The sequence below is a fragment of the Pyrus communis genome, chromosome 13, assembly GCF_041283825.1.
Source record: "Pyrus communis isolate YQ-2024b chromosome 13, ASM4128382v1, whole genome shotgun sequence".
In the NCBI taxonomy this organism is placed as follows: Eukaryota; Viridiplantae; Streptophyta; class Magnoliopsida; order Rosales; family Rosaceae; genus Pyrus; species Pyrus communis.
This window is the reverse complement of record NC_142577.1, coordinates 20,303,797-20,312,871: the sequence shown is the minus strand read 5'-3', so window position 1 is coordinate 20,312,871 and position 9,075 is coordinate 20,303,797. Positions and strand designations below refer to the sequence as shown.

The 9,075-nt window shown below is 37.1% G+C and overlaps 1 protein-coding gene across 4 annotated transcripts; it reads left to right on the top strand.

Annotated features, from left to right (window-relative positions):
• Nucleotides 1-3,494: 3,494 nt before the first annotated feature.
• On the top strand, nucleotides 3,495-8,662 carry LOC137736172 (uncharacterized). 4 transcript variants are annotated; one of them, XM_088682328.1, is made up of 4 exons: nucleotides 3,495-3,805; nucleotides 4,351-4,464; nucleotides 5,170-5,532; nucleotides 5,643-8,662. In XM_088682328.1, exons 3-4 carry the CDS (start codon nucleotides 5,460-5,462, stop codon nucleotides 8,237-8,239), a joined length of 2,670 nt encoding a protein of 889 aa, XP_088538454.1. In that variant the 5' UTR covers nucleotides 3,495-3,805; nucleotides 4,351-4,464; nucleotides 5,170-5,459; the 3' UTR covers nucleotides 8,240-8,662. The 4 variants fall into 4 exon arrangements, with proteins under 4 accessions (XP_088538454.1, XP_088538452.1, XP_068331597.2 ...); XM_088682326.1 differs by having other exon boundaries at nucleotides 5,170-8,662; XM_088682327.1 differs by having other exon boundaries at nucleotides 3,545-3,805; nucleotides 5,317-8,662.
• Nucleotides 8,663-9,075: the final 413 nt, after the last annotated feature.

Sequence of the window (9,075 nt, the reverse complement as noted above, 5' to 3'; positions counted from 1 at the left end):
CGCTCTGCTTCTTGGTCATTATGATTCTGTCTGGTAATGTTTTACAAACCGATTTTTGAAGAATTGTATTACAAAAATCTCATTCTACACTCCTCATAAGTGTATTTTTCTTTCATAATATAGAAAGTTTGGAGTGTAGAACGAGATTTTTAGAGTAATAATTCTCAATGTATATAATCTTATTAATTTGTGTAAATATATTATTGGCTGCTTTCATTTTAAATTTCAATTGCCTCATGCATGTGAGGAGGATGAGGGTCGAGTTGTGATGGAGTTATTTGCTGATAAAAAAAACCAGAAAATGCTTAAAATTTATGTGGTCTTTGTACTAAAGACTTTAAGGGCTCCATATTTCATCGCATTATTCCTAATTTCATGTATCAAGGTGGAGATTTTTCAAGAGGCAATGGGACTGGAGGAGAGTCGATTTATGGGAAGCATACCGACCCTGGAATATTGTCCATAGCAAATTCTAGACCTAATACTAATGGTTCGCAGTTCTTATTTGCACTGCAATGACCCCGTGGCTTGACGGAAAGCACGTTGTGTTCGGAAAAATTGTTGATGGATACAGTGTTGTTGAGAAAATGGAGGTGAGTTCGGGGAGTGGGATTACTTCTGAGCTATGATCGAAGATTGCGGCCAGATAAAAATGAGTGTTGATGTTTGAATAGTTGGGTGAAATTTCAAGTAACATGTAGTAAGTTTCAGATAAAACATGGGCGGACAATAGAAGAAAATTAAGTAATTGGTGTAGAAAGTTAAGAAATTGAAGAGATACAGAAATAATTTGATGAGTATCGAAGAAAATTAGAAGAAGAAAATGTGTTTGGAAGGTGAGAATGTGCCAAGAAAATTCAACAAGAGGAGAGAGAAGAATGTAGTACTATTAAGTTTCATAAACACTGTAGTAAGTTTCATAAACAATGTGATAAGTTTCATAAGTAGTGTCCTAAGTTTTCATAAACAGTGTAGTAAGTTTCATAAACAGATTGTGTGAGGATGCGTGGGTCCGTGCATAAGTTTTTTTTTTTTAATATTAAAATTAGGGTAAATTATATTTTCATACCTCAGGTTTGGGGTCTATTTCAATTCCGTACAACATCTTCAAAACATTTCACTTTCATACCTTAAGTACTATTTTATTTCAAAATAATACCTCTGTTACATTTTCCATCCATTGATCCGTTAAATGCTGACGTGGCTGCCAAATGTCTGCCACGTGGCAAATAAAAATAATTTTTAAAAAATTTTCTCAAAAAAAATTTTTTTTGAAACCCATTTCTGCAAGACGAAGAAGAAGAAGAAGAAGAGGGAGGAAGAAAGGAAAAAAAAAATTGTCCATCCCCACCTGGGAACCTTCCCCCCACCCACCCCGACCTGTCTCCCTTCCTCCCTCTTCTTCTTCTTCTTCTTCTTCTTCTTCTTCTTCTTCTTCTTCTTCTTCTTCTTCTTCTTCGTCTTGCATAAATAAAGTTATAGTATGATTTTTTATTAAAATAAACTTAGCCCAAGCCATTTTCACGAAAGTTCTCATTTAAATAAGCAACTTAATAAAATGAATCAGATTAGGGATGGCAATGGAATGGATCGGATTCAGATGTACCATCCTCATATTGGAATCTGTTTATTTTATTTCTTTTAACGTAGAATTCCCAAAAAGTTTTCTTCGTAACCAAGCTTGTCGAATAACAGATTTTCCATTGAATAAAAATTTTCTCCATTATAATATTTATATTTATTTACATTATTAATTAAATAGTGAATTTTAAATTAAAAAAAAAAAGACTAATAGGCTACTGATATAAAGCATGCAATGCATATAATGAATAATATATACATATACATATATATATATATATATATATAATTTTTTTTTAGTGGGGGTTGGGTTAAGCCTCATAATGAGTTAGCAATAATGTGGCCTTTGGCGAGAATCGAACATAAAACCTCTCGTTTACAAATAAAATATAATACTATTTGATCATAATACTAAATAATAATATTATTAGATATTACATAATGTATTATTAATACAACTGATACTATGCATATAATAAATAATATTAAAAAAGAAATTACTAATATTTAAACAACACATCACTAATACAACTGATACAGTGCATATAATAAATAATATTAAATATTTGTGCCAATGATAATGCATATAATTACTAGAACGGACTTCCATATTTAATGACTTGTTTCTCCATATAATAAAATGAAAACGGTTTGGATTCTGGGATGCCCTAAATAACCATAGCCAAATTCGAAATTGAGAAATTTACCTGACGGCTACCCATAACTGTAAAATATTCGATATTTAATCTCCAAAATCAAATTGTTCAGACCGGTTACCTGCAGAGATCAAGTTTGACAGGTTAAATTATCATCCTTGATCCAGATCTACAGTGTTGATTGTGGCTTCATGAAGATATTTCAAGGAATATAATTGAACTCTTCAATGTTTGCTTTTTTTTATTTTATCAAACGATAGATTTGTTAGATTAGATGTTAGACTAGGGAACCGACGGGGTTTGAATCCAGATCAGGTGCAAGAAACCATTATTTCAAACTCATTATCAAAACGCATCTATAAATGATATGTATGAATGCACAACAACCATTATTTCAAACTCATTATCCCAAACCCAATATACCATCTCCCTTTTGCTAGCACTCTTGCATAATTCCTTATTGCCAGTCCCAAATATTACCCTGATTTAATAGGCACTTTGGGGCTGAAATGAGACCTAATACCTGCCAAGAATTAGACTCAACTACACAACAGTCTTCCTCATTACCCATTTTCCTTTCTCCTTCACAAGATTCTCAACTCAAGATAATCAGTTCAGTGTTTGACAAATGAATGAAAAACATGTGTATCAATCCATCCAAGTGGTCTTATACGCAATGCGTTTGTGAATCCAAGTGGTCTTTTATATAATAGCTAGTAGTAGATAAAGAGTTGGAACACCAACTCAAAAATCAGTTCTTTCAATTTGTCTCAACAAAGACCTACCTCATGTATCAAAGGGATGAGGTTGATCATTAACTCAAAGATAAACATCTATTTAACTTGATCCTTACTCCAACCAAATGGGATCATTCAATTACCAATTTTGCAGCATGACAATGGTAACCAATTTTAACATGCGAAATGTTTGGTATGATAATCGGTATGCTATTTTTGGTTTAGTAACCGTACCAAACACAATCTTACTATTATACATCTTTAGTTAGTAGTTTACAAGGAACTTGTAGCTTATACGGTTAAATGCATTCAGGCTCACTTTGATCCAAATCTGCGAGTTTTGGTTAAGGCTTTAAAATCGAAATCGTTCTTGACCTAAAATAATCTATAAGTCCAAAACGATCCAACCCAAGCCGGGCCAGAGCCCAACTTCAAGAGGTGGGCCGGGCCCGGGCATTGATATTCCCTATGCCCTAATTGATGAGTGTCCTTTTTAGTAATTTCGAAAGATGCTAGAATTGTAATTCCATGGTGGATCATTGAAGTTCAATCCCAACGTTTCCCCTTCTTGGAGCGAAATGCAGTTCTTCACGAACACCACAATGGGAAGACCAAGGGGCAAATCGAAAATCTAATGAATAGAAATCCCCCTCACTTTGAAATAAATTACAACTCTAATTACCAATAAACCCAAGAGACTGAACGAGTGGCATTAGAGAAATAAGCCGAAGTATCAGAGGTCTTCTTCTTCCCCACTTCTGAAAGCCCCAGGTCCCTCCGGACTCCTGTCTCCCAAATCCAGCCCTGTGATTTCTCAGCCAAAACAAACGAGTAAGCGCTTCATTTTCAAAACCCCCTTTTTTTTTCGAATTCGTTTTACCATTTAATCACTTTCTGGGGTTTTCCCAAAGTTGTTCAAGCTTCCATCTTTAGCTTGAAGAGCGATGTTTGACTTCTGTTTGTTCGCTGTATTATAGTACGCATACTTTTTGGGGTTTATTTTTACGATTCAAATATGCCAACAAATTACAGTAATTTTTCAAATTTTTCATACTTTTTTTTTATTAGTTTTTGGGTGAAATTAGGGTTATGCCTCCCCATTTTACCAAATTTTACAAGGGTTTTGGTTATTGGACTGTGATGTTATGGGTTTTTTTGGGGTTGGATTGCATGTGGATTAAGGCTTCTATGTTGGACCGGTTGGTATAATGTGTTTGGTTTATAAAGTGAATTGTGCTCTGGGACCAAATGAAAATAAGTTTTTTTTTTTTTTAAAATTTGCAAATGAATTCATTTGTGAATGGAATTTAGTGTTTAGGACAGAGTTCAATGTTTATTATTGTCTAATTTAAACTTACAAGTCGTAATTGCTGCAGGTTAGTTTGGTAGTTTAGTATAAGACCAATCCCTTCCAGTTGGACCAAGTTTTCTCCATTGTGCCGGCTGTAGACAATCGCCCGCTGTACAGATTTGTATTTGTTCGGGTTGAGGTAATACACAATTGTCTCAGTTTGAAAGGATTTTTTGAAAATTCTTACAAATCATGAATTTGAGAATGAACTCTACACAGTTTTAGCTTTCGAAATATGGGGGAAAATGTTTGGAATTGAAATTCTATAAACTCAAGGATTTCATTTGCGTTCCAAAGGTACCGTTGGGGAGAGGACTGTGTGAGATAAGTTGCTATGTCTAGCTCTGGGAAATGGGATATTTTATTGTGTACTTCTTGTTCTTATTTCTTCCTTTGGTTTTAATTCGTATTGTGTTATTATTTTATGGTTTTCCTGAGAAAGCAATTCATTGTATTGTGGTTTTCTATATTTATTTTTTTTATTTTTAACTTTGGTTTCCTGTTTTTCATTAATTATTTTGAATGTGGTTCTGGGCGGTTTATGGAGTTAGTTGAGTTGTTTTCTGATATGTGATGATAATATTTGCGCTGGTTATTTGCTTATTACTCAAATTTTGTTTTGTTTTTCACATCTCATCTTTTTAAGTTCCACCACATAAGTGCTTAGTGATTTACTATTATACTGAAAAATGCATTTTCCATTACCTTCCTTTAGTTTGAATATCAACTTAATAAGTAACACTGGAGGTAAAATGTTGCACACTTGTAGTCGCTTACACCTTGTTTGTTTTTCTCTATGTTGATTAAAGGCTTTTAATTGGTCCTAACTCTTAAGTTGATACAGAATTGGCAGGGTTCAAGTGGATGTGACTTGTGATATTGAAAAGTTCGGAATTCAAACTTGTCTTTATTTCATCAAAGAAGCATGCTTTTGGGGTTATAATGTTTCCTGTTGCTTTATGCACTATTAAATCAGCTTAAGTCAACTCAGGTTCTCCAGATTAGTGATGGATTGCAATAAGGAAGAGGCCATTAGGGCCAAGGTGATTGCTGAGAAGAAGATGCAGAGCAAGGATTTCGTGGGGGCTCGTAAGATTGCTATAAAAGCGCAACAACTCTATCCTGATCTGGAGAATGTGTCTCAGATGCTTATGGTTTGTGATGTGCATTGCTCTGCTGAGAAATTGTTTGGGACTGAGATGGACTGGTATGGTATCCTTCAGATTGATCAAACAGCGGATGAGATAACAATTAAGAAGCAGTACAGGAAGTTTGCTCTCCAACTTCATCCTGATAAAAACAAGTTTTCTGGTGCAGAAGCTGCTTTTAAGCTGATTGGTGAAGCTCAAAGAGTGCTTTTGGACCGTGACAAACGGAGCATGCATGACCTAAAACGCAAGACTTCTGTGAGTAAAACAGGTGTGCCACATCGACCCCCACATAGGGCGAGTTGGAACTCAAATCCTGGAGTTCAAAACTACTCCAGAGGCAACTTTTCAGGTGTTAATCTCCAGAGCCAGCAGCAGCAACAGCCTTTTCCACCGGGGTATTCAGATGCCCGATCGACTTTTTGGACTGCCTGCCCATTTTGTTCAGTTAAGTACCAGTATTATAGAGAAGTTCTTCTTAGATCTCTTCGTTGTCAAGGCTGCGGTAAGCCCTTCGTTGCATATGACACAAATGTGCCAGGTGGCGCACCACCACCACCACCACCACCAACTAACTTAAGTCAGCAGGCATTTCCCCCCAAAAAAGTCAATGTTAACATGTCTGAAGTGAGACTTCAGAGGAATGTTGGAGCTGAAAACTCCAAAGCTAAACCTTTCCAAAAGACAGACCAAAAGTCAAGTAGCTCTTCAGGTGTTCGCTCAGAAAAGGTAAAGCGTAAGAGAGAAAGGAAACGTGTAGTAGAATCCAGTGAAAGCAGTGACTCTGAAGGCAACAGTGATTCTGAAGAAGATATGGTCATTGATGATGCAAGCAGCAGTGATTCTGAAGAAGATATGGTCATTGACGATGCTGTTCTTCAGGCTGGACTGAAATCTGGAATTTATGGAGACCAGCAACCACGGAGATCTTCACGGCATAAGCAGCACATTTCTTATAAGGAAAATCTGAGCGATGGTGAAGACACTCCTCTATCAAAAAGGGAGAAGAGGAATGTCTCATCCTGTGCCACTGAAGAGGAAAATGAAGACGCATCTCAAGTGGAGGAATCTATAATGAATAATAAATCTGATTGTGCCGCTGACACTAAAGTAGATGAAAAGGTGAAACAGAAAGAAGAGTGTTTGACAAATAGAGTTGGGGAAAAGAAGTCTGGGGCTAAAGAAAGGGTGAAAGTATTTGACTCTAAGAAAATTTCTGAGGCACTTGAGAATTCTGCATCACATAAAAGCTCCAATGAAAAACAAGAACCAGACCCCTTGTATTCTTTTCCTGATAATGATTTCAACGACTTTGAGAGGTACCGGAAAGAAGAACTCTTTGAATCTGGGCAGGTGTGGGCTATTTATGATACTCGAAATGGGATGCCAAGATTCTATGCTAGAATCAAGAAAATTCACTCACCTGAGTTCAAGTTGCAGATAACCTGGCTAGAGCCTGACCCCGATGATGATAATGAAATGAAATGGGCCAAAGCTGACTTGCCGTTTTCTTGTGGTAAATTCAGACAAGGTGACTCTGAAATCACAAAAGATCTTCCCATTTTCTCTCATTTGATGACTTGTGGGAAGATTAGAAGTTCTTACATGATATATCCAAGAAAGGGAGAGACTTGGGCCATTTTCAAGAACTGGGACATAAACTTGTACACTGATCCAGAATCTTATCAGAAGCTGAACTTTGAATACGAATTTGTTGATATTTTATCAGACTATTCTGAGGATGTTGGAATATCTGTTGCACTCTTGGACAAGGTGAAAGGTTTTGTGAGTGTTTTGTGTCGAAGGGTTAAGGATGGGAAAGGCACATTTCAAGTTCCACCAGGAGAATTATTGAGGTTTTCCCACAGAGTTCCATCTTATACATTGACTGGTGACGAAGGAGTAGGAATTCCATCAGGATCTGTTGAGCTTGATCCTGCCTCTTTGCCTTTTAATATTGAAGAAGTTCCTATTTCTAGAGATCGGAAACCAGAGGCTAGTACTCATAGTAATGGTTTTTCTAAATCTCCAGATACAAGGGATGAAGACAGTAATGTTCCTGAAGGGTCATCCCCAGAAGGCATCGCTATTCCAGAAGCTGAGTTCTACAACTTTGATGCTGATAAATCTCTGGAAAAGTTTGAGATTGGTCAGATCTGGGCATTGTATAGTGATGAGGATGGCTTGCCAAAATACTATGGCCAGATAAAGAACCTTGATTGTCACCGGTCCAAATTGTATATTGCATGGCTTGCTTCCAACTTACTACCAGACAGGGTGATTCGATGGCATGATGAGGAGATGCCCGTTTGCTGCGGGAGATTTAGGGTTAGAAGGAGTACGCTCCAGGACTATGATTCTACTCTGTCCTTCTCACACCGGGTAACTGCAATTTCTATTGGTAAGAATGATTTTGAAATATATCCTCAGAGAGGTGAGGTTTGGGCGTTGTATAAGAACTGGACAGCTGATCTCTCGTGTTCTGACTTGGATACCTGCGAGTATGACATAGTGGCAGTGTGGTCAGAAAATGATATGCAAAGAGAGGTCTTGATTTTAGAGCGTGTGGATGGTTTCAACTCAGTTTTCAAGACTCGGTTGAAAGGAGGATCAGCTGAAACCATGACCATCCGTGGGGTAGAGCTACTAAGGTTTTCTCACATGATTCCTTCTTTCAAGCTAACAAACCAAAAAGGTGGCAGCCTCAGGGGGTGCTGGGAACTTGATCCTGCTGCATTGCCGCTTTGGTTCTTTAGCCAGACTTGAGTTGGCAATCAGACTAGCCTTTTGCTTCATAGGGCCTCTTCCCAGGATGCTGGTGTGGGAAATGGAACCGTCTGGGAGAAGATTCTGATGTATTCTAGCGTGACCGAGCCTGCCCAGTTCTGATTAACGAACCAACCAGCCGTCTTTTGATTGGTATTACGAGGCAGGAAAATTTTGCAGGCTACTTTGGTCTTTGGTGAGGAAGGAGGAGGTGTCTCTGCCGGTTTTTTGTATTGCGTATTCTGAATATCTTGTTTATAGATCCTTTAGTTTTCATTGAAACTTGAGCTACCAATACTGGAATGTTGGCCAAACAGTTAAGAAAAGAAAAACTGAAATTTTTTCCTGTATCTGGAACCTAGTATTTGAATTTTCTGATGAACAACCACATCTTCCTATATATACGCTTCTGTTAGCTTTTTACTTTGATGTCAAAATATTAAGCTTTGTTTTGTAGTTGTTCATCCAACAGGTTGGCTTCCTAGTTCAAGTAAGTGCTTTGGTCCGACCATGTCCGACAGCTGCCGGGAAGTTAAAAGGCATTGTACAGCATATGTTTGTTGTACTTGGGATTATAGTCCTACAGTAGTAGGTGCTGCATCCAATCACATCCCATATACTTTTGTATGTTACTTCCTTATTATTGAGGAGAAGAAACACTTGCATTCTTGTTTAGGATACGGTCATATCAGCTTCCCGGTTGTATACTGCTGCATGTAAGTTTATCTCTTCACTAAAATTTATTAAACGATGTATTTTGTTATTACATTGGAGGACCAGAACTTAAACAACATATTTTAATTTTAACTCATTACCCTACTAATAAACAGAGAGAA